This window comes from Kogia breviceps, chromosome 4, assembly GCF_026419965.1.
Source record: "Kogia breviceps isolate mKogBre1 chromosome 4, mKogBre1 haplotype 1, whole genome shotgun sequence".
In the NCBI taxonomy this organism is placed as follows: Eukaryota; Metazoa; Chordata; class Mammalia; order Artiodactyla; family Physeteridae; genus Kogia; species Kogia breviceps.
The window spans coordinates 172,848,081-172,871,363 of record NC_081313.1 but is presented as its reverse complement, the minus strand read 5'-3'; the positions used below and the strand labels follow the sequence as shown (position 1 = coordinate 172,871,363).

General features: G+C 56.7%; 4 protein-coding genes across 5 annotated transcripts; 1 reads left to right on the top strand and 3 right to left on the bottom strand.

The window, feature by feature from the left end:
* Positions 1-3,114: 3,114 nt before the first annotated feature.
* RNASEH2A (ribonuclease H2 subunit A) lies at positions 3,115-7,293 on the bottom strand. Its single transcript, XM_059060953.2, has 8 exons — positions 7,167-7,293; positions 6,880-6,951; positions 6,628-6,754; positions 6,448-6,535; positions 4,728-4,865; positions 4,534-4,621; positions 3,430-3,553; positions 3,115-3,321 (listed from the first exon to the last, which is right to left on the bottom strand). Exons 1-8 carry the CDS (start codon positions 7,291-7,293, stop codon positions 3,192-3,194), a joined length of 894 nt encoding a protein of 297 aa, XP_058916936.1. The 3' UTR covers positions 3,115-3,191.
* Positions 7,294-8,445: 1,152 nt separating this feature from the next.
* PRDX2 (peroxiredoxin 2) lies at positions 8,446-13,454 on the top strand. Of its 2 annotated transcripts, XM_059060958.2 has the most exons (7): positions 8,446-8,671; positions 9,579-10,214; positions 10,684-10,788; positions 10,885-11,038; positions 11,649-11,771; positions 11,936-12,066; positions 13,137-13,454. In XM_059060958.2, exons 3-7 carry the CDS (start codon positions 10,686-10,688, stop codon positions 13,220-13,222), a joined length of 597 nt encoding a protein of 198 aa, XP_058916941.1. In that variant the 5' UTR covers positions 8,446-8,671; positions 9,579-10,214; positions 10,684-10,685; the 3' UTR covers positions 13,223-13,454. The 2 variants fall into 2 exon arrangements, with proteins under 2 accessions (XP_058916941.1, XP_058916942.1); XM_059060959.2 differs by lacking the exon at positions 8,446-8,671 and having other exon boundaries at positions 10,067-10,214; positions 10,614-10,788.
* On the bottom strand, positions 8,448-9,993 carry THSD8 (thrombospondin type 1 domain containing 8). Its single transcript, XM_059060962.2, has 2 exons — positions 9,749-9,993; positions 8,448-8,653 (listed from the first exon to the last, which is right to left on the bottom strand). The coding sequence occupies exons 1-2, from the start codon at positions 9,897-9,899 to the stop codon at positions 8,454-8,456; spliced, it is 351 nt and encodes a 116-aa protein (XP_058916945.1). The 5' UTR covers positions 9,900-9,993; the 3' UTR covers positions 8,448-8,453.
* Positions 13,455-15,620: 2,166 nt separating the features above from the next.
* JUNB (JunB proto-oncogene, AP-1 transcription factor subunit) lies at positions 15,621-17,508 on the bottom strand. The gene has a single exon (XM_059062799.2). The coding sequence runs from the start codon at positions 17,173-17,175 to the stop codon at positions 16,132-16,134; it is 1,044 nt and encodes a 347-aa protein (XP_058918782.1). The 5' UTR covers positions 17,176-17,508; the 3' UTR covers positions 15,621-16,131.
* Between the last annotated feature and the right edge of the window lie 5,775 nt (positions 17,509-23,283).

Sequence of the window (23,283 nt, the reverse complement as noted above, 5' to 3'; positions counted from 1 at the left end):
GTGACAACCACAGGCAGAGGTGTGAATGGAAGATGGCTTTAGGTGGGAAAATGAGGTGGTCATGGCTCCTCCCCAAGGTCTGCCTTCGTCACCTCTGCTCTAGGTCCTTCTTGTAGCCAGGTACTCTCATCTCGGGCCTCTGCACTTGCTGTTCCCACCGCTTAGAACCCCCTTTACCCTCCTGTTATCTGTTCCACCCCTCTCACCCTTCAGATCTCGGCCAGTCAGGTCCTCAGTCTCTACGAGCCCCAGGCTGGAGCTGGCCTCCCCATATGCACTCCAGGGTCCCTCTATCCTCAATGGGAGGTTTCGGACCCTTTCTGGCTGATCAGCACGGGCTTCCCCATGTCCAGCACAGGACACACATAGAGTGCAGAGGTGCTCCCTCATGAACTGAATTGCACCCACTGCCCCCCCCCATTAATATATTGAAGCTCTAACCCCCAGTACCTCAGAATGTAACTATATTTAAAGATAAATCTTTAAAGAGGCAATTAAGGTAAAATGAGATCCCATGAGTGGGTCCTAATCCAATAAGTGGAGTCCTTATAAGTAGAGATTAGGACACAGACACACACAGAGGGATGTGATGACACGGGAAAAAGATGGCCATCTACAAGCCAAGGAGAGAGGCCTCAGAAGAAACCAACTCTGCTGATACCTTTATCTTGGACTTTCAGCCTCCAGAACTGTGAGAAAATTAATTTTTGTTGGTTAAGTGCCCCAGTCTATGATATTTCTTATGGCACCCTTGGCTGACTAATAATACACACTCCATAAATAATACTCCCACAATGCCCTGGGTTTCTGTCATCAGAGCATTTATTACAAAGCGAAGAGCCATTCTCTCTTCCTTTCCATTAAAATCTCACTATTCTGGTGAATTCCCTGGTGGTCCAGTGGTTAGGACTCTGTGCTTCCACTGCAGGGGGCACAGGTTTCGATCCCTGGTTGGGGAACTAAGATCCTACATGCCACATGGCGTGGCCAAAACAATTAATTAATTAATTTAAAAAATCAATCTCACCGTTCAGGAGTCCCCTGGTGGTCTAGTGGTTAGGATTCAGTGCTTTCACCGTTGTGGCCCAGATTCAGGGAACTGAGATCCCATAAGCTTGTGGCCAAAAAAGAAAAAAACAAAAAAAGTGAAATAATATCCTACTGTTTACTGTTCAAGTCAAGGTTATGGGGGGAGGGTCAAGAGTGGGGAGGATGGGAGGATATGGAGTCTCTCCCTACCCTCAGGTACCAATTTTTGACTCGTTACCCCAGATATTCCATTCCCCTTGCCACGGATTACTTCAGGCATAGACATGTCCTACTTTCAGCTAGGAAGGGACAGGGTGGCTGCTTGGAGATGAAGCCTTTGGAGGTTGGGATGTGATGTCTGGAGCTGTTGCAGCCATCTTGGCACGATTAGAGGTAAAAAAGAAACCTCACCAAAATTGGCAAAACAAAAGATGGATTTAAAAAACAGTGTTTTTGATGTTGCTGAGCCACCTGACTTCCAAACTTCTCATGGAGTGAGATAAACCTGTTCTGGTGCAGGCAAAGTTGTGAGAGAAACAAGTGCTCACCTATTGCTCATGGGAGTGCCATTGAGTACAAGCCTCCACAGAGGGGAATTTGCAAATATCTCTCCAAATTACAAACCACACAGACTCTCTAACCCAGGAAACCTACCCCTGGGAATTTTTCTACAGACAAAACAGTGTGACAAATTATGGCAAACCTGTCATTCCCTGCTGTACAAGTTTAACAACAAGATGGGGGGCAAATCAAGGTCTATTAAAAGGTATTAAGGGCTTCCCTGGTGGCACAGTGGTTGAGAATCCGCCTGCCAATACAGGCGACATGGATTCGAGCCCTGGTCCGGGAAGATCCCACATGCCGCGGAGCAACTAAGCCCACACAACACAACTACTGAGCCTGTGCTCTAGAGCCTGCGAGCCACAACTACTGAAGTCCACATGCCTAGAGTCCATGCTCCACAAGAGAAGCCACCACAATGAGAAGCCCGCGCACCGCAATGAAGAGTAGCCCCCACTCGCTGCACCTAGAGAAAGCCCTCGCGCAGCAACAAACACTCAACGCAGCCAAAAATAAATAAATAAATAAAAATTTAAAAAAGAAAGTGTTAAATAAACTATAGGACAGTCACACCACAGAGGAATCTGCAGCTGTAATGGGAACAAGGAAGGTTTTTAGACACCTATTTGGAATTATCTCCAAGATATATGTGGTAAAAAGAGCTATGCACACTACCTAAGGAATACTTTGTTTCCACTTGTGTAAAAAAAAACACTTCAGTTAAGATGTATCTGTATGTATGTTTGTAACATGCCAGGGTATCTCCAGAGGACCTAGAAGGCACCTGCTATGGTCTGAATGTTTGTGTCCCCCCAAAATTCATATGTTGAAATCCTAACCCCCCAAAGATGGTGTTAGGAAGTGGGACCTTTGGGAGATGATTAGGTCATGTGGGTGGAGCCCTCTCATGAGCGGGATTAGTGCCCTTATAAAAGGGACCCCACAGAGATACCTCACCCTTTCCACCATGTGAGGACACGGCGAGATGGCAGTCTGTGACCTGGAAGAGGGCCCTCCCCCAAAGCTGACTGTGCTGGTACCCTGATCTTGGACTTCCAGCCTCCAGAACTGTGAAAAACAAAGGTATATTGTTTACAAGCTGCCCAGCCTGTGGTATTTCATTACAGCAGCCCATAAAGGACTGAGACACCCCCAGTAAGCCCACCATGGTGCTGCGGGTAGGATGAGGGAAGCTTCTCAGCATACTCCTTCCTGATTCTGCATCAAATATACCATGCATTTAAAAAAATCAAATCAGGGGCTTCCCTGGCGGTCCAGTGGTTAAGACTCCGCATTCCCAATGCAGGGGACCCGGGTTCAATCCCTGGTCAGGGAACTAGATCCCGCATGCCGCGACTAAGATCCCAGTGCAGCCAAATAAATAAATATTTTTTAAAAAATCAAATCAAATCAATCAATCAATGTCCATCCTGTTTAAGTTCTAGAAGTCAACGACTCGGTCCAGATGCAGACAGAGCACACCTCCACCCTACTGCCACCCTAAAGCAGAACCTCCACACTTAGTTTTCCTTGAAGAATTTTAATCACAAACTGGGGGTGGGGTCGGTGTGGGAGCAGGTAAAGGGAGTACAGGCTGGCTGCTAAGGAATGGTGGCTGACTCCAGGCCCCGCTCCTGGAAGTACCGATGGGCGAGGCGGGTGCGGGGGCCTTCGCTGAAGTACGACTTGATCCCCTTGAGTCCCTCCTGATCCCCAGCCTGGGAGTCCTCCCTGTGGGAGAGAGGTGACGACGCTGACTTCTGGGGGGTCGGCCCTCTCAGGCAGCGCGGAGCCCTGGCTTCTCGCCCTCCTCCCTCATAGCACCTCCGGGACACCTACCATGTAACGTCTTCTGCCTCCTTCTCCAGGATGCTCTGGGCTGTGCGCCAACTGAACCGGACAAACTGGGGAAAGCCGAACACAGGGTCCACGTGCTCCCTCAACCACGCTTTTGTCTTGGGATCTGGGGGAAGGGTAGGGTGGACAATGGGATAGCCCTGAGCCCTGCCATAATGTCCCAGCTTCTCAGCGTGGCATCTGAGGGCCTACCACCTCATCTCAGGCCTCCTCTGGAGTACCTGAAGCACCGCCCACTGTCTGAGACATCTTCCTGCCTCAGGACCTTTGCACAAGCAGTTCCCCCTGACTCTTTGCCTGGCCAACAGTTGCTCATAGTGCAGTTTAAGGAGACTGCCCTTGAGACATCTCCCTTACCTCCCCAAGGACATGAGGCATTGAACCAGCATTTGTGGACCACTGAGTTAATGCCCATCTCTCCCATGTAACCACGAACTCAGTGGGCACAGGGAGGTCCTTGTTTGTCTTGCTCATGGCTAAATCCCCAGGGCTTGGCCCTGCGGGTCACATACCAGGTGTTCAGTAAGCACTGAACACTGCCCAAAGTGTCTTTGGCCTGGACCTGGTTTCCTCCCTTTGGCTTCACCTAAGTTCCAATCACAGACTTGCTGTGTTGCCCCACCCAACTACCAAAGGGTTCCTTGATCCCAGCCACTGAATCTTCTTTGCCTCTGCCCTTGTGTGTCTTTGGGAGAGCTGGAGGGGAGGGGCATGATCATTTCCACTTTACAAACAGGGAGACTGAGCCTCCTAATGAAGAGAAAACAATGGATTCAAGCTGGGGTCACTGGACAGCACCGGACAGGAGCCAGTACCCCTCACTCTGCCCTTTGCCCCTTAACAAATCGACAGATGCCCATCCTGAGTCTCAGTCCTTCACTGGGGCTCCAGAGAGAGCAGAGAGAAGGGAGGAGGGAATCTGCCGGCTGGAATCCAACTTGGCCACATTTTGGCCATAAGCAAGTGGCCCCCCTGTCCGGGCCTCAGCCTCTTCTGCCGCAGATTGCGGTGGTCAGAACAACTTAGAAAACCTCAGAAGCATGCCAAGCCTGCCTTTTTAGTTTATTGTCACTGCCGTCTGCTCACCACTGGGGTAGCCTGAGCCATAATCAGTGTCCAGGTCCTGCAGTTTTTCCACAAACTTCCAGTTCTTCACAGCCTGGTCTCGGGCCACCTGTGGGCAACATAGGCACTTGGGATCTCCCTCCCCAGGAAGTAGCCATGCTTGCCTCCTGCCCGGGGGGATGCTGGGAGCTGGCCATGGCCAGCAGGGGCCTAACCTTGGCACAGATACTGGCGGCACTGACCACTGGATAGAGGGCATCTGCCTTGGCCTTGACTGTCACCTCAACACCAGGAAAGCGCTGCTGCAGCCGCTCCTGGTATGTTTCTGGGGGCCCCACAGTGTCCACAAACACCTGCCATGGTGACAGAAATGTATTCATTCAACAAACATCCAGAAAAACAACTGTGCAGATGATCCAACTTCACAGCCTTTGCACCTGATGTTCCCGCTGCCTGCAATATTCATCCTCAGCTCATGCCCAGGCTGCATCTTCCTCTCAGGGGTCTCAGCTCAAATATCACCCTCTAAAGAGGCTTTTCCTGATCACACTATATCCATTCTACATTTATTAAGCACCTACTGCATGCCATGGGCTGCTCTACGTGTTGGGGACATAGCAGTAAACACGCCAGAGTAGGCACCCTGGTGAGGGCCACAGACAAGAAACAGGATAAATAATAAAGAATAAGGGAAATCCAGAAGAGATTATAATTTTAAACAGTTTGGGGGTGTTCAGGGAAGGTCACCCTGAGGTGGTGACATCTGAATAAAGGCCTGAAGGAAATGAGGGAATGAGCCATAGGGAGATGTGGGAAAGTGTTCTAGTGCAAAGGCCCTGAGGTGAGACCATGTCAAGTACGCTGGACAGCAGTATGGAGACCACATGTCTAGAACAGAAATGAGGTCAGAAAAGTAACAAGAAAAGTAATCTCCAGAGCATTTATTATTCTCAAAAATCACCTTTACTATTTGCTTACCAGCTGCCCATCCATCTCCTCTGATTTGGTCATGAACCCGAGGGCAGGCTCCTTGTCTGTCTGCTTCAGTACTGCATCGTCAGCTCCACATTCTAGCCCTGGAACTCAGCCACCTCCTCAGCAAGGCCTCCCTTGTTACATTCTCTATCTCAAGTATATTTACCCTTGTGATTCTCTCAAAACGGTCTGTTCTTTGCCTTGCAGCACTCGATGCAATGCCAATTTATATTTCTCTCTGGTGATTTAATCTCATTCTCCACTTGCCTGTAAATTTTCCTGATTTAATTCCCACTGTGTTCAGAAAATTAAACGTCGAGATTCACATTTCAAAAACGTAAATGGGGCTTCCCTGGTGGCGCAGTGGTTGAGAGTCCGCCTGCCGATGCAGGGGACGCAGGTTCGTGCCCCGGTCCGGGAAGATCCCACATGCCGCGGAGCGGCTGGGCCCGTGAGCCGTGGCTGCTGAGCCTGCGCGTCCAGAGCCTGTGCTCCGCAGCGGGAGAGGCCACAACAGTAAGAGGCCTGCGTACCGCCAAAAAAAAAACCAAAAAAAAAAAAACAAACAAAAACAAAAACGTAAATGACTGTCTGCTGTGTGGGAAGCACATTGTAGGGGAGGGGCTGGAGGAGGATGGGGCAGGTATCCAGGAGGGGAGGGTGCCCTGGGCTAGGATACAGACTGCATGCAGGCAGGGGGAACAGAGATGGGATTCGTTCTAGACCCTGAGCCTGTAGGATATGGAAATAGATTAGATGGGGGTGAGGTTGGGGGCCCCACCATGGTCCTCAGTGGGGCACACATTTAAGGTAGGAAAAACAGTAGGACATGAACAGCAGTAACACACATTCCTGAGGTACTCCAGATATGTCAGACGCAGAATCGTCCATCGCACTTCTATACTCCTGTTTTATCCTGAGGTGATTAAATGGGGACAATCCAACCAACAGTTAGCTCACCTGGGCCACTTTCACACCCTGGTCCAACGCATACTGCACCAGCCCAGTAGCTGTATCATGAGACAGGGAGTTCAGGTTGTATTTGACCCTGTGGTGGTAGACAGCCCAGTCAACATCGTTCCTGCCACCCATCCCTTCCAGTCCATGATGGCTGCCCCCCCACCCCCCGGGACCCCTCACCGCCCAAGCATGCTGGTAGAGATGAGGTTCGGAGACAGCACGTCCAGTGCCCAGCCCACAAAGTCTCTGTCCTCCTCCATTTTCGCAAAGAGCCTGTCCCGCTCGCTCTCCGACAAGGTCTTTGAGTCTGGGTGTAGGGTTGGGAGAGAAGGGGAGCGGCTGGTTCCCCCAGTTCCTGCTCTCCCCCTCCAGCTTCCACCCGCCCCTGAACATGCCCAGGAACCGCCTCCCTAGATCTACCCCAGGGCTCACCTGCCACTTTCAGGGCCTCCAGATCTGCCAGACGGGACAGGGGGCAATAGCAGATGGCGTAGACCATGGGGCCTGGGGAAGTGGGGGTCCAAACAGTGAGCTCGTGAAAGCCGCCAACTCTATTCCATCATCACCGCTTTTTTCTTCGGTGCCATCACCAATGCCATCGCCATCACCACTATCACCCCCACCCCCACCCCCGAGTGCGGTGCAATCCCAGCTCCTGTTCCAGTGCAACTTGCATCCACCTTACCACGTCCCTCCCCCACCCGGCCCTGGGGGCGCACCCAGCACCGGGCCCCGGCCCGCTTCATCGACGCCCAGGATGCAGGGCTCCTTGCAGCACACAGAAGGTACAGGCGAGTTCAGGCGACAGCGCCCCGTATTGTCTCTCTCCAGCTCGCTGAGATCCATGCTGCCTCAGCCGCCGCCACCAGCGGCAGGAACAAAAGTCTGCAGGGAAAGGTCTCTGAGCGCTTTTTCTGCGGGCCCCGAGGCAGTGCTAGATCTCGACCAATCGCCGCGCAAGACACGCCCCAAATGTTCCCGCCGCCGTTGACGTTTGAGAGCACACGCCGACGTCGCTGCCGTGCAGCTTCCTGGGAATTGTAGTTTCCGAGGCTGACCGCCGAGCTCCGCGGTTGGGCAACTGGATGGGCGGGGTCGCTTTCCAAGCTCCGCCCGGGTGTCACTGGAGCTCCTCCCGCCGGGGCTAGTGGGAGGAGAGGGAAATAAAGGGGAAATTGAGGGGGACTTTGAAGGATTCGACCCGGTCAGAGCCTAGGTCAGATACCACTAGACTCCCAGAGTACGGTGTCCGCATCACTGAGTTCCTGTCCCCCATCTGGTTTCAGGTTCTTTGTACTCGAGGTCCCTGCCACTCCACAAAGTCTAAGCCCCCTGGACTAGGTATCCTGGCTCACTCTGGGCTCAAACCTTCGGACTTGGAGTCCCCCAACTCCCTGTCTCCGTAGCTCACCGGGAGAGCCACCCCCCCGCCTCTCGCCTGCTTTCTACCCTCTCTCTCATCCGGGCTAAGTCTCTCCTACCCCCGAACCGAGATCCCAGACCTCTATAGACTCCGGCTCAAAGTCTCCGCCCACCATGCAGACTCCTTTCCCCTCCATCCCCAATTCAGGGTTCATGCTCCCGCCCCCTCTCCCACACTTCTCCCAAGTCTTAGCGAGGAGCACGCCTCCCAGATTTGTCCACCACTCCAACGACATGTCTCTTTCTAGTCCCTGGTCTCAACAGAGCTCACGCCCTCAGACTGTGGGTTTCTGTTCCTCATCAGGGTCCCAGTTCCTCCATCTCCGTTTTCCCCTCCCCAACCCCACCACCTTTCTTCCTTTCTCCTCGGATATCAGCGGGGCTCACATCTCCTGACTCAGCTCTCCCTTCCCACGCTGCGCTCAAGCCCCAGATTTAGTGCTCCATTGTTCCATCTTCTAGGCCCGCCTCGTACCCGCCCCCAACAGCCCTTCCTCTCTCCCCGCCCACCCTGGGGACCCGCGGCCCCGGATTTGCCTACCAGCCCCGGCCCCGCCTCCTCCGCGCCCGAGGCTCACCCGGGCTCAGGGCCTCCAGTCGCAGTCTTTCGGCTCACAGGATGAACAATCTCGTTGCCGGCAGGGCCGCACCTGAACCAGATTCTCGCGGTCCATGAACACCGGGCCCGGCGCTGTGCCCACAGCCTCGCGGCTACGCTCCTGCTTGCCCAGGTCGCAGAAACAGCTCCACTTTCCCCACGGGCCAAGGGCAGAGTCTTCCAAGTCTAGGGATGGAGGGCCAGGTAGGAAGGAACCTTTCCCCCCAGCCCCCCCAGGGAGGGAGGAGGATAAAGACACTAACAAATCACAACAGTTCGTATTTGCTCAGTTGTGCTTCTGTGTCAGGTACCCCGCCATAGATTATCTCTAATCTTACCATTAGTCCCAGGTGGGGAAACTGAGACTTAGAGAGAACAAGCCACCTTTCCAAGCTCACACAACTGGTGAATGGCCCAGAGGGACTGCAAAATGACACTTCCCACCTGTGCCTGCCTGTCCAGTTGGGAATGTGGTACAACACCCTTGGTGTCCACCATCTGAACATGACTCCTCTCTTCAAGGGCATGATCTTGAGCCTGTCCAACTGGCACAGTGTCACCTGACCAGCAGGGTTGCCACGTGGTAAATTAAATGACATAATTGTCATAATGAAGGTACTTAAAGCCCCTGGCGATGTGCTAGCACATAATACAAAAACAATTATTCTGATCACTTTCAAAGCAGCTACAACGTTTATCAGACCCTTCACAACCCTTCTTCTACTGACTCTTCCCTACAGCCCTAGTTGACAGGTCTTAGCGCAAATCTGTGGCTCACAAAGTCCTGACACCTCATGCCCTCACCAAGCCTCTGCCAGACAACACCGGCCTTTTGGCCTTGGCACTTGCTGTTCCAACTCCCTGGTGCACTCTACCCCCTAAATCTTCGCATTTGGGGCTTTTGCTTGTCATTCCAACTGCATTGGTTACCTATCTTCAGCCGGGCCATCTCTGACTTCAGAAGTTTATCTGCACCCTGCCTTTTCTATCTCCGCCTTTCCCAGCACTTATCTATGAGTTTATGGATATGTCTGCGTCGGTATTTATTGCCTGCTCACGTCCCCTCTCCCCGTGTAGGCTGCTTAAAGACAGTCTCTATCTCAATTTACAGATGAGAAAACTGAGCCTCAGAGAAAAGTAATCAGCCCCAGCCCGAGGGGCGCCGCCAGTGCATAGCTGAGCAGATTTGAAGTTCCTGAAGGAGGGTCTATTTGCAGCCAGATGGTGAAGTGGGGCAAAGAAGCACCTTTCTGCACTATCACAGCCGCAGCCTGAAGTTACCTTTCTCCGGATGCTGCAGCCGCAGCTGCTCCCAGGTGTCCCCTTCTCCCTGCTCACCGAAGTATTGGTAGTCGGGGGAGACCTGGGCAGGGGTTGCCAGCAGCAGGAGCATCAGAGGCAGCAGCAGTAGTGCCACACCGCTCCGGGTCATGGCCGGACTCAACCGACCCCGGCGCGCTCCAAAGAGGAGCCCCGCGCATCACCCCCGCGGGCCGACGCAGTGGTCGGGGCCGACGGCTGCGCGTCTCCCCCTGCCGCTCGCGGGCAAGTGGTCGCGGCCGGCTCCTCTTTCCCTCCCCTGCGCTTGCAAGTGGACCCGACCGCTCCGCTCGTCTGCCCACCCCTCCGACCCATGCGTCATGGTTCGGGCCTAATATAAAAGGCTCCAAGGCCCAGGACTCACTTCTCCCTGCGAAAGCGAGTCCGTGCGTCTGCGAGTCCGTGCGTCCCGCCCTTTCCCACGCAGGTATGGACACCTGGAGTGTATCGGGCTGCGGGGAGCCCCCTTGGAGCAGCTCGGGCCCTATCCAGACCTCAGCGCTGGCCGCCTTTGTTTTCCGCCCGCCGTAGTGGCTGCCTTTGTCCTTGCGGGGAAAACAGAGGCCAGAGCCTTGGAATACAGGCCGCATCCCCAGGCTCCCCGCCCCCAGCTCGCGGTATCGCCTCCTGGAGCGGTGGGCTTGCGCGACCGCGCTCAGGCCGACACGCTAACTGGGGGCCGGCCGGCAGCTGCCCGGCGCCTCTAGCTGTCCAGGGGGGCGGGTCTCCCAAAGTCTCAAGGCCATGCCAACCTGGTCCCGGAGAGGGTGCGAGGCAGTGCTGCTGCCTCCGCCGCTCTGACTCAGTAACTGGGCCCGGTACGCAGCGTGACCTTGGGAAGCGAGGACAAAGGGTCGTCCAGGGCGCACTGACCAGGCGGGGGTCTCGGCTTTCAGTCATGACCTCCGGCAACGCGCACATCGGAAAGCCCGCCCCGGAATTCCAGGCCACCGCCGTGGTGGATGGAGCCTTCAAGGAGGTGAAGCTTTCAGACTACAAAGGTGAGGGCGGCCTGGAGGGGGCCCTGGTGGGGGCGGAGCACAGGCATTAGAGGGACTGAGCCCTAACTCCTTGTCTATTCCCACCCCCTTCCCCAGGAAAATACTTGGTCCTCTTTTTCTATCCGCTGGACTTTACCTTTGTGTGCCCCACGGAGATCATCGCTTTCAGTGAGCGTGCCGAGGAGTTTCACAAGCTGGACTGCGATGTGCTGGGCGTCTCTGTCGACTCTCAGTTCACCCACCTGGCTTGGTATGCGTGGGGACCAGTAAGGAGGAAGGGTGCAGCTAAATCTACACCTCTATAGGGTCTGAGCTGTGTGTTCTCATGGCCGGTGCTCAACCTCTGCGCCTCCCTTTCCCATCAAGAAAATAATGGAAATAGTGATTCCCAAGTCCTCAATGATGATGAGAGTAATTAGCTTTTGGAAACTAGTTTCGTAGCGTAGAGAGTTGGCAGATGCTTTTTGTCACTTAGGGCAACACAGCCTCTCTCCCATGAACTATTTCAGCAAGGTGGAAACTCCAGTTCAAGAGAGTGAAGGGCTGGGCCTAATGACACAGAGCTAGAGAGAGGAGGATGGGGATTCTAAGGCAGGTTCTCTGCCTCAAGGTGCTGGAAACCACCAGCACATGTGAAACCACTTTGCTAGAGTATTAGCTTAGTCTTCCCAGCTGTGAGAAGCAACCCCAGCACCCACTTCAGGGTGGGGTGGGTGGTGCTCCCCGGGGGTTGCTCAAAAGCCCCTTATCTCTCACCTCCAGCACCCCCTCTCCAGCCCTTATCACATCCAGGCCCAAAGGGTGAGGACCCTGCTGTGCCAGGCATCCTGAGGTCCCAGCCCTGTCTCCCCCACCCACAGGATCAACACCCCCCGGAAGGAGGGAGGCTTGGGCCCCTTGAACATCCCTCTGCTGGCTGATGTAACCAGAAGCTTGTCCCGTGATTATGGCGTGCTGAAGGACGATGAGGGCATCGCCTACAGGTACTGTGGGACCCTCAGGAAGCCCCCATCCTCAGAGTGAGGGGATCGCTCTTGGGTGATGCCCTCCCTGCCCCCAGCCCTGTGGCTAGCAGGAAGACGGTGCTCCCTCCCTGGGTCTTGACAGTGGGAACTCTGGCTCCTCACTATGAACTCTGATATCTCAGGGGCCTCTTTATCATCGATGGCAAGGGTGTCCTTCGCCAGATCACCATCAATGATTTGCCTGTGGGGCGCTCCGTGGATGAGGCTCTGCGGCTGGTCCAGGCCTTCCAGTACACAGATGAGCACGGGGAAGGTGAGCCGAAACCCACATTCACATGTGTTCACACATGGGTACATATGCAGCCCCTCTGTCATGCACACATACATTTCACTGCCCGCTCTGTCGCTTTTGTGGGGTGGATGTGAGAGCCCCAAAGAAGATTTAACTCAGGGCCTTGTCTGCAGGAAGTTTCTAGTCTGGTGGGAGAGATACCCCAATATAAGGGTGGGGAGCTGGGGTGGTAATAAAAATCTGTAGAAGGTATTTGAGAAGGCCTGTACCAAGGCAGGCTTGAATGTTAGTTGGATCAGAGTATCTTCTCATGTGAAGGCCACAGCCTGACCACAGGCCCTCAAAGTCCATTGGGGCTGGGGCTAAGAGATAAAGATGCGATTAAAGGAGCCAGAAAGAAATTAAAATGTCAGCCAGGAGGGCTTCCCTGGTGGCGCAGTGGTTGAAGAGTCCGCCTGCTTATGCAGGGGACGCGGGTTCGTGACCCGGTCCGGGAAGATCCCACATGCCGCGGAGCAGCTGGGCCCATGAGCCATAGCCGCTGAGCCTGCACATCTGGAGCCTGTGCTCCGCAACAGGAGAGGCCACAACAGTGAGAGGCCCGCGTAGTGCAAAAAAAAAAAAAAAAAAAAAGTCAGCCAGGGAATTCCCTGGTGGTCCAGTGGTTAGGACTCTTGCACTTTTACTGCCAAGGGCTCGAGTCTCCCCTGGTTGGGGAAACTAAGATCCCACAAGCCACACGGCACGGCCAAAAAAATAAATAAAATAGGGACTTCCCTGGTGGTCCAGTGGTTGGGACTCTGAGCTTCTACTGCAGGTGCACGGGTTCAATCCCTGGTCGGGGAAATAAGATCCCACATGCCACATGGTGTGGCCAAAATAAATAAATAAAATAAAATGTCGGTCAGAAAATCCTGCAGCTGGGCTTGGAGGGCTTCTTTTACCATGTGGCATGGTCTTAGGCCTGGACCACTTGGCTCCAGGCTTTTCTGCAATTCATGCTCTTGCTTTGCCTTTTTTTGTCCCCTCACTACTGCTCTACCTTGGATATGGCACTGTAGCCTCATATGTGCACCCCTGTTTTTCCACAGTCTGTCCCGCTGGCTGGATGCCAGGCAGTGACACAATCAAGCCCAACGTGGATGACAGCAAGGAATATTTCTCCAAACACAACTAGGCTCGCAGAGGAGTGGCAAGCTTGGGCTCTTGGCCCCCATCTGTAGTCCTACCTGGGTGCCCCATACTGACCCAGGAAAGGCCCCTTCAGACTCTACAGTCCATGACCCCAGAGGGCTAGGCCAAGGCCTTCTCAAGCTACCAGCTGAGAGCTGGTGAATGGTGACCCCCTCCTTGGAGCCCACATAGCTGAGAACAGGCCTAGAGGTGACTAATAAAGTATTAGGGACAGATGTAAGTCTGTGTTGGTGTGATTTGTCCTGGCATGGTACCACCCCCCACCTCCTTCTCCAGGCTGTGGCCTGGGAAACTGACATTGTAGTTACTGATCTCCACCACAAGGTGGCAACCTTGCATCATGCTCACTGCTTACTCTCCTCCCTCTTTCTTCTTGGCCTGAAGACGGGTGGAGGGTCCGGGGGCGATGGCGCTGTTTGCCCCTTGCAGGGAGCAAGTCCCAGGCTGCCTTACAACCTGAAACCTGGCCATGCAGGGCAGCGCCCACACCTAAACAGCAGCCAGCCTGGGTTCAAATGCCGCTTAAGAGCTGTGATCTTCCCTGGGCCTCTTCAACAGCAAAATGGGAATAAAGACAACCTACATTTCACCATTTCACGTTAAAAGAGATGAAGTACGTGAAGCTCAGGGCTCTGTTAATGGTTATTAGGACCAAGTTCCTGGGGCTGGAAGAAGGTGGGGACCCAATCCTGAGCATAGAACCAAGAGAGGGAGCTTGAGGTAGAGACACAGTCCCTGCGGCAAGTTCTACACCACCCCAGGATGGAAGCCATGCCTCTGCCCCTGAAGTGGAAGGATGAGGGTTAGGCTGGGAGGCAGGTGTTAGGAGCAAGACAGTGTTCGAAGGAGCTCAGTTTGATGCTGTGCATGTTCAGGCAAGTGGCTTTGCCACTCTGAGCCCCCATTTCCTTCCACAGATCAGGACTGACAAGCTCATTTAATCCATAGACCCATTATTAATATTGCCATCCAGCCTAATGCCCTCCAAGGTCACCCATCTCAGCCTTGGGATTTTATCTACACTCCTCCCCAAGGCCCTGCGTGGTCTTCCCTGACCTCATCTCCCCACTCCTGGTTCACTCCATTGCAGCACACAGCCTTCTTGCTGTTCTTTTAACAGGCTGATCTTGTTCTGGCCACAGGAGCTTTGCATGTGCTGTTCCCTCTGCCAGAACGCTGTTACTCAGGATTTTCTCAGGGCTCAGCTTCAAAGCTGCTGAAAAAACGCCTCATTAAAGTTCCATGTTCCCAATCCATTATCCAAAGCAGCTAACCTCCCCAGCCCCATCACTACCACTTTGACCATTTTTTTCTCTTCCTAGCACTTACCACCATCTCCGAATCATGTTTGCTTGTTTATTGTCTGTCGGCCCTGGTCCAGTCTGTGACTCCAGGGCCAGGTCGTTCAGTATTTTATAAATGAATTAATGAAGCGTCTGTTCTACCCCACCTCGCCCCTGTGGCTTGGTTTCTCGATCTGTGTTTTTCTCTGCTGCTCTGGGGGCTTCCAGCTCTGAAGCCAGCCAGATCCCCATCGGGGCTCACCAGCCGCCCTCACACCCGTCACAGCTGCGGGGGAGGCAGCCCCATGAGAGGGCGGCGGCGGCGCCCGGCGGCCCGAGCAGCCGCCCCGACAGGACCAGACCTGGCAGTCGCCCCGCTCCCGGCCTGGCACCCGGGAGGGGAAACTGGCAGGCGGGCACCGCCCTTCCTGGCGGGGGTGGGGAGGGGATCGCGGCGGCAACGACGCGCAGGCAACTGCATCCCCCCGCCCGGGTCAGGTCAGACGGAGCTGGCGTGGGCTCGGCAGGACCCAGGCACCAGCCCGATGGGGGAGACTCTGGGGTGGCTCCCGGGGTTCTGGAGTGCGGCCCGCCCACCGCGGACGCTCTGGACCCAGGCCTGGGGCTTTCCGGGCCTTGGTAGCCGCCAGCCTGGGAAAATCCCGGCCCCTTTCCCGGCGCCGCGGCCCTGCCCGGCAGAGCGGGGGAGGGGATTCCCGGAATCTGCCCAGAGACCGCCGTCGCGTCACTGGGCAGAATCAGCCCATGTTTGGACAGCGCTTCCGTAGCGTCAGCGGGGAAAGCCCCGGCGCGCGCGGCTGGGCGGGGCCGCGCCTGCGCACTGTGCGTTTCTCCCTAGGCATCCTGTACCCGGGTGCTGGGGAGTTGCGGGACCTGGTCCCCGCCCTGCACCTTCCAACCCGAGAGATCGGGGGACGCAAGAAGGATTGGACACCTAGGCTGGGGACGCAAGATGTCTGAACAAAGCTGGCGAGATTGACACAGTTACAGGAGCAAGCCACAAACCTCAGTGGGGTGGGGGCATCCCAGTACTCTCCTCCCTCCGCCCGCCCGGCTTGGAAAAAAAGACAACAGAAATTAATAAAGAACCATTTTTTTTTTACTTAAATAGATTCAATAAAAAGTAAGAACAACAAACGCACACACATACACAAACACATCTTAAAATAAATTCTTTAGAGACCGACTGCGCGTTTCTTCGCCACAGTACGGTGCAGAGGGGGGGGAGGGCAGGGGGCGGGGGTCCCCTCCCCAGTATCTCCGAGGGCTTGAGTACCGGTCGGCGGGGCCAGCTCCGCCGCAATCGCCCCCTCCTCCCCTCCCTGTTAAATACACAAATATATTATATTCAATATGAATTGAGTCCAGCAGAAAAAAAATACAAAAAAAAACAAAAAACGTGGAAGGGGGGCTTGTAAACGTCGAGGTGGAAGGACTGGCCGCAGAGCGGGCGGGCAGGAGTCCAGTGTGGTTTGTGGCGCCCCCAGGCCCCGGGGCCGGTGCCCACCGCCTGCCCCCTCGCCCCATGGGAGGCGTGCGCCCAGCCGTCCAGGTTGGGAAAATGTCCGTACGGGGGATGGGGGGTCGCTCAGAAGGCGTGTCCCTTGACCCCAAGCAGTAGCTGGCAGCCGTTGCTGACGTGGGTCATGACCTTCTGTTTGAGCTGGGCCACCTGCTCGCGGAGGAGGCCGGCAGTGCTGGACAGCCCCGCGTTCTCGGCCTTGAGTGTCTTCACCTTGTCCTCCAGGCGCGCGATGCGCTCCAGCTTCCGCTTCCGGCACTTGGTGGCCGCCAGCCGGTTCCGCAGCCGCTTGCGCTCTACTTTGATGCGCTCCTGGTCTTCCATGTTGATGGGGGACACCGGCGGCGTGGCGTCGCGGCTGCGCGCCTCAGGCACGGTCTGCGGTTCCTCCTTGAAGGCGGAGGCGCCGCGGCCCAGGCCCAGCTGCGCTGGGTGACCGCCGGCGAAGGGCGGCGCGTGTGGGAGGTAGCTGATGGTGGCCGTCGGGTACGAGCTCCCAGTCCCGACGGCGGCCCCGGCTCCTCCGGAGGTCGCAGAGGCTGGAGAATAGCTGCTGAGGTTGGTGTAGACGGGAGGCGGCTCTGGGCCGGCATATACGCCCCCGGGCCCGGCCGGGGGCCCCCCGCCGGCGCCCAGGGACACGTTGGGGGGCGTCACGTGGTTCATCTTGTGCAGGTCGTCCAGGGCTTTTACAAAGCCGTCGGCGAAGCCTTCCTGCTCCTCGGTGACGCCGCCCCCTGCACCCCCCGCACCTCCACCACTGCCACCCCCGCGGGGGTAAAAGTACTGTCCCGGGGGCGTGGGCGTCGTCGTGATCACGCCGTTGCTGTTGGGGACGATCAGGCGCTCCAGCTCCGATGAGGCGAGCTTGAGCGACGCGCCGGTGTCCGAGCCCTGGCTGGAAAAGTAGCTGCCGCCACCGCTGCCCTCTGGGCCGGGGCCCCGCGCTCCGGGTGCTTTAAGATTTCGGTAGGGGTCGGCCAGGTTGAGCGCCAGGCTGGGTTTCAGGAGTTTGTAGTCGTGTAGAGAGAGGCCGCCCGGGGTCCGGCCGTATCCGGCCGCTGCGTATGAGTCGTCGTGGTAGAAGGGCTGTTCCATTTTAGTGCACATCCGGGCGGCCCGGGCGGTCTGAGGGTCCCTGCGGGGCCGCCCCGGGCCTCGCTGCAGCGAGACGCGCGCAGTCCGCGGAGGTGGCTGGACCAGGTGTCTGGACGCGCGTCCCAGGGGGCCTGTACGGGCCGAGAGAGGCCAACAGGCGGCTGTGCACGGAAGCTCCGTGCGGCTTCTCTAGCCCCTCTGCCCCCCTCTGGCGCACTCGCTTTCTTCGTGTTGCGTCCCCCTTGCTCCCCGCTCCCCGTTGGCTCCGATGCTGGCCTAGACGCGCTCAAGGTCCCGGCCGCTCAGCCGGAGCCACACGCCTTTATACGGCGATTGTCAGCTGCGGAAGTGCGCTCCGATTGGCGGTCGCCCGAGCCGGGCCCCCGCGCCCCCCTCCTGGAGCGTGGGGAAGGGGAGGAGGCGGCTCGCGTCATTGTCAGGAAGCGCGTGTCCTTGTAAACAGCGGCCACGGGCTGGGTGGCTCCGAGCGACTGCAGGGGGAGGGGCTCAGAGGACACTGGTGCGCGAGGAAGGGGGCGCTGGGGCGGTCAGAGGTACACGGGAAGAGGCTTCAGGGAGGGCGATGACTCCCCTGGAGTACGCGATGAGGGATACGAGGAACTGGTACAGAGCAAGTGTGTGTGTGTTGGGGGGAGGGGTGTGGTCCCGAGCTGCACACGGAAAGGCCTGAGGGATCTGGAGTCTTCCAGAGAGGCTGGGGGGCTGAGAATACACTGAGAGACCCCCCAAAGGAGAGACAGGAGGGTTAAGCACGGTAGGTGGGGGAGTGGTAAGGAGACGCCTGACTCAGAAATTGAGTGGGGGTCCAGGGTACAGAAGAGTTGAGGGACTGGAATTTTCTCGGGAGGAACTGAACCCTGGAAAAGTGAGGAGGGGGAGCGATCAAAAGTGTACAGGGGAGCTGCTGGAGACCCATTACGCAGAAAATGAGTAGGGGTCCTGGAGTCCATGGGACAGACTGAGAGCCCCCCACAAGTTGGAAGGGGAAGGAATTGGGGGGACCTAGATATGGAAAAAGTGAGTGAGGGTCCGGGGTACACTGAGTGAAGGAAAATATGTTGGGTAGAAGATTAGGACACTGTCAGAGGTTGGAGGTCACTGGGGGTCATCTGTGAAGGCCCGACGGAGGAGAATTAGAAGGGTCGGGGCACCCCTTCAGTACTGAGATAGTACTGACAGAGGGTCTCCGGTTGAGACATGAGAGAAGGAGGGGTCTTTTGAGGATCCTGGGAACCTGGACTGCTGCATCTTCCACGATCGGCGCCCCCTCTTGTGGGTGACCTCTAGGTGCCTGTATACTCTGTCCCCACCCCAGAGACCTCCCCCAGTGACCCTGGGCTTGACCGACACAGTGTCGGCTCCTGGTGCCTAGACCCAGCCCGACGGCCGGGGCGCGGTCGCCCAACCCCACTCCTTCCTTAGAAACAGGCTGGGGAAAGAGCGCCGCGGCAGGAAGTGTGGCAACAGCCCGGGGGGAAGGAACCGGGCCCTGCCTCCGTCACTCGAATCCTACGGGACCATGCACCCCGCCCTGGGTCCAGCCGGGTTCTGCGCCTCGTAAGAGGAACCTGGGCTTGCGACCCCAGAGGAAGCCAGGGGCGTGGAACAAGCCCCGCCGCAGAGGCCTCCAGTCGCCGATCCCCACTCAAGCAATGGTTCAGCCCTTGGCGCCCGCAGGCAATCGCCAAGGCTGGCAGTCCGGGACGATTCCATCGGCCTGACGGAGGGGGACTCACCCGGGCCTGGTCGCCATGGCAACAGGCCGGAGTCCGCGGGCAGGATTGGGGGCGGGGCGGCCCCCGGAGTCTCTCCCCGCAGCCCATATAAGGGCACAGGAAGGGGTGGGGTTAGCGCTGTCCCGGAGCCCCGTCCAGGAGCCGGCTGCCCCGATCTGCCAGGTCCCAGGGCGCGCCAGGGCCCCAGGACGGCTAGTCCCGACCAGCCCCGGCCGCCTGGCCCGGCCCCACCCAGCCGCTCTGGGGCCGCGTCCTGCCAGGCCCTAGCCGACTCGACCCAGCCTGGCAGGTCCCCGCCTGCCCGCGGGCCTGGGTCGGACTTCGCCCCCGGTCCGACGGGCGTGGAGGGGGCGGGTCCGTGCCTCGAGGCGACCCCGGTGCCTGGGCGGGCTGGCACGGCTACCTCCTACCTCGAGCTGGGTGCCCTTACCTTCTGCCAGGAGGTCTGGGGCCCCTCCCCCCATACATCCCTAGGGGCTGGGGTGTCCCCACCTTCACTCATGTGGGTGACGGGCCCTACTCCTGTTTCAGTGTGCGGGTCGCCTCACCATCCAGAATACCTAAAAGGGGGATCCTTTCCCTCATCTCAGGTGTCTCCCTCATCTGAAGGAACCCCTCTAGAGCCCCTTCCCCAGGAATGGGTGAAGGTTTAGGTGGTGAGGCTTCCAGTTAGACTTAAGGTGGGACTTCCAAGCAGATAGGCTGTGAGCCCCTAGAACCAGAGGTGAGCTCAGTCTCTCTCTCTCACTCAGAGAGAGTGTGAGGTCTCTGTCTTTTGGGAGCATGGAAGTTTCTTTAGGGTAGAGAGAGGCTGAGGGAGAGGGGCTAGCCAGACTTTGTAGGGCAAGCGCAGAGCTCACCAAGTGTGGAGGAAAAAAGGAAAACGAAAGAAGCAAAAGAGAAACTGAGCTCTGTGGGGGCTGGGGGAAGTCCAGCAGAGCAGTGGCTTTGGGGAGGAAGGTCCCATGAGAAGCTGGGGGTGTCCCCATCTTTGGAGGGTCCTTGTGATCCCTGGGTACACCCTCTCCTCCTCCCTTGCTTGAACTGCTCCCCTCCCCCGCCCCAGGCTCAAGGGAGATTCCAGTGGCCGCTGAGTCTGGCAGGCAAGCTGCCAGGCCTGTGTCTCCTGCCCATGCTAATAACCGCAGCTGACATCTGGCTGGGCCCTGCGGGGGCGCAGCGGGCAATGTCGGGGGGCTGGGCAGGCCTGGCCAGAGGGCAGCATATCAGGAAGCCAACCTGAAGGTCCCACGGGCCAGGAGGCCACAGTGAGTCAGCCCTGACCACTGCTGAGGCTGGCCATGCCAGGGGAGTCCTGGAGAGAGGTGAGACTGGCCCAGTAAGGGTAGAGATGGAGGCCAAGGACCCAGCAAGGAAAAGTGGATGTATGGGGGGTGGGGGTCAGGGCAGGGAGGGATGCAGGGTTAGAGTCATGCAGACAGCACGACTCAGAAACCCTTAAGATAGGCAGACAGACTGAGAAATAATAATTATTATTTTAGTAGCTAACACTTATATGGCTCTTACCATGGGCCAGGCACTCTTTTAAGTGGTTTACATAAAATAACTCATTGCCTGCTTCCAACAGTCCAGCGAAATGCATGCTATCTGTAGCCCCATTTTTTTTTTTTTTTTTTTTTTTTTTTAATGGTACGCGGGCCTCTCACTGTTGTGACCTCTCCTGTTGCGCAGCACAGGCTCCGGATGCGCAGGCTCAGTGGCCATGGCTTACAGGCCCAGCCGCTCCGCGGCATGTGGGATCTTCCCAGACCGGGGCACGAACCCGTGTCCCCTGCATTGGCAGGTGGATTCTCAACCACTGCGCCACCAGGGAAGCCCTGTAGCCCCATTTAACAGACTAGAAAACTTAGGCACAAGAAGGCAAGGCTCTTGCCTGATATCCCACAGCTATAAGCACTGGAGTTGACCTAGAACCTGAGCTGTCTGGCTCCAGAGCATTAGCCACTTTTTATGTGGATAATGACAATCAGAGAGGCATTTATGCAGTGCCAACTGTATGCCAAGCTCTGCAGGCCCTTTCATGAAGGGTCTCATTTATCCAGGCTTGGACACAGGGCAGAGGGCTGCTGGTGTGTCTGGGGGCAGGCCAGCATGCTCTCTGCACAGGTGTTTGACCAGGGGGTGGGGATGGGGCCAGTGAGGGAGGGCGGGGGCCCAGCTAAGCTGGTACAGCCAGTTCCAAGCCCCTGCCAGTTTCACCCTTCCAGCCTGGGTGCCACCACCTCATGCCGCCCCACTGGCGCCAAGGCCGGCCATCCCTGTGAGGAGGGTGTGAGGATAGCCCCCTCCTCTGTCTGCCCTGGGTGCCCAGACTAGCATCTGGGTACTGCCCAGGCCCTGGGCTCCAGACCAGCATCTGGCTGAGGATACTGTGCCCAGGCTTCCCTCATGCCCATGGGCCCGGGGCCTGGGGGACTGGATAAGGAGGAAGTTCGCCCACCCCCACCTACAGGTCTCTCTGGGGCTTTTGGCCTTGGCAGGAGGGACTTCTCCTTCTTATAAATAGCCTGGCGACCCCCCTCCCCCCTGGCCCACTGGCCGGCAGGGCCCTCACCAGGAAACTGGGCTGGGGGCTGCCTGTGAGTCAGCCAGTAGGCAGGCCAGGACAAGAACCCACAAGTCATAGCACCCAGGCTCCCTCGTCCCTGCCCCTGGGTGTGGACAGGCAGCTGGCAGGAAGAGGCTGAGGATCACGGAGGCCCTCCCCCAGGAACCCCTGGCTTTCCAGTCACTTCCCTCCTCCACCTCTGTGGTTTGGGGGGTCCCTCACCCCTCTCCTGGAGAGGAAGCTGCTCCATTTTCTTGGAAGCAGGAAGGAGAGTCTGTCTCCTCAGGCTGACTCAGCTGGGCATGAGGGGAGTTTCCCACAAAGCTGTTTCTGTGCCCCCCACTGCTGGCGAGGTCTTGGGGGCCCTGAGCATGGCTGAGATCCCAGGTGCCCCATTTATGGGGGATGTGCTGAGAAAACAGGCCCACACCCCACCAGGGACTGACGCTGCTCAGCTGGGCCTCCTAGGGGAAGTGACAAACAGCAGGCAGCGGGCGGTGAGGGGGGGTTGGGGGGCAGCAGGGGGCGGGGCGGGGGATCTCTGGGTGGGGGTAGAGACTGGCTGGGAAGCCCAGAGCCCCGCAGCATGGTCCAGGGGCACATGTGTGTCTGCTTGGCTGTGGGTTAGTGGGTGGCTGGCCTGTCAGGACGTGTGAGAGTGTGTGTGAGGCCTGTCTTCTCAGGGCATGTGTCTGTGTGTTGGCCCAACACTGCAGGGGTGTGTAGGACCTGCCTGCTTTGGAGGAGGGGGTTTGGGGGTGGAGTGTGTGTGTGAGTATGTGTATGGTCTATGAAATAGGTTGCATGTAGCTGGCCTATGTACATGAATGTAGGTTGTTTTGGAGTTCATATGGCTAACCTATTCGTGTCTAGTGTGTATGTGTGTCTGTGTGCGTGTGAGGTCTGTGTGAGGTCTGTGGCTGGTGTGTGTGTGTTAGCCAACAGGTTCTGTCACGGTGTCTCTGTGCCAATGTGTTGGTGAATGTCCGACTGTGGCCTGTCAGTGCTTCTCTGCGTTGGGTGTGACTGTCAAGTCTGTCTGCTTACATCTGCCCAATCTGTCGGAGGGTCTGACATGTGTGTTATCGGTGAGGTAGTGTGTATCTGTAAGGCTGACTTCTGATGTCCTCAGAGCATCTCTGAGTGTCTGTGCAACTGTGGCGGGAGGTGGGGGGATTCTGTTATGGTCTGTATGTGTCCTTCCCCATAGGTTTATGTATGTCCATCTCCTATAGGTTTATGTATGTCTCTCTTGCCTCTGAGTATCTTCTTGAGTTGGTGATCTTGCTGATGTGTGTTCGTGTGTGTGTGTGCGCGCCTGTGTTGCTTTCTCGTGTGTCAGGATCTGACACTGTGTATGAACATCTCTTGTGCAGCTCTCGGGGAGCTTGCACTGAAAGTGACTGTCCCTTCTGAGTCTATCCACATGCACGTATTGCCCGCCTGTGTCTGACACACAGTTTTCAGCATGTCCGTTCTGCCTGTGTGTTTCTGGACTGTCACATTTGTCTCAGAGTGCCTGTGAGCATGCCATTGTCTGCCAGGCTGTTTGCTTCTCACCAGAATGTCAATGTCCTTCTGTATTTGTGTCTGTCAGTGTATCCATCTTGCCTGTATGCTGAGTTGATTTATCTGTGTCACTCAACTCCCTGCCTTTATGCTTCTGGCCTGTCGGTGTCTTTGTGTGTTTGGCAGCAGTTCAGTCTTCCTCTTGAGTCTGCCCTGTCACTGTGTCTGTGTTTGACAGCCGTCTTGCCCAGATTTTTGTCTGACCCTGTCAGTGTGTCCCCGGTT

Coding starts and splice junctions, on each gene's coding strand:
- PRDX2 (XM_059060958.2), top strand. CDS start 10,686: ATGACCTCCGGCAACGCGCACATCGGAAAGCCCGCCCCGGAATTCCAG. Junction 10,789..10,884: donor GAAGCTTTCAGACTACAAAG/GTGAGGGCGGCC, acceptor CCCCTTCCCCAG/GAAAATACTTGGTCCTCTTT. Junction 11,039..11,648: donor CAGTTCACCCACCTGGCTTG/GTATGCGTGGGG, acceptor CCCCACCCACAG/GATCAACACCCCCCGGAAGG.
- THSD8 (XM_059060962.2), bottom strand. CDS start 9,899: ATGACCCGGAGCGGTGTGGCACTACTGCTGCTGCCTCTGATGCTCCTG. Junction 8,654..9,748: donor GCTGCAGCATCCGGAGAAAG/GTAACTTCAGGC, acceptor CTCCATCCCTAG/ACTTGGAAGACTCTGCCCTT.
- RNASEH2A (XM_059060953.2), bottom strand. CDS start 7,293: ATGGATCTCAGCGAGCTGGAGAGAGACAATACGGGGCGCTGTCGCCTG. Junction 6,536..6,627: donor TCTACCAGCATGCTTGGGCG/GTGAGGGGTCCC, acceptor CTACCACCACAG/GGTCAAATACAACCTGAACT. Junction 3,322..3,429: donor GAGGCAGAAGACGTTACATG/GTAGGTGTCCCG, acceptor TCTCTCCCACAG/GGAGGACTCCCAGGCTGGGG.
- JUNB (XM_059062799.2), bottom strand. CDS start 17,175: ATGTGCACTAAAATGGAACAGCCCTTCTACCACGACGACTCATACGCA.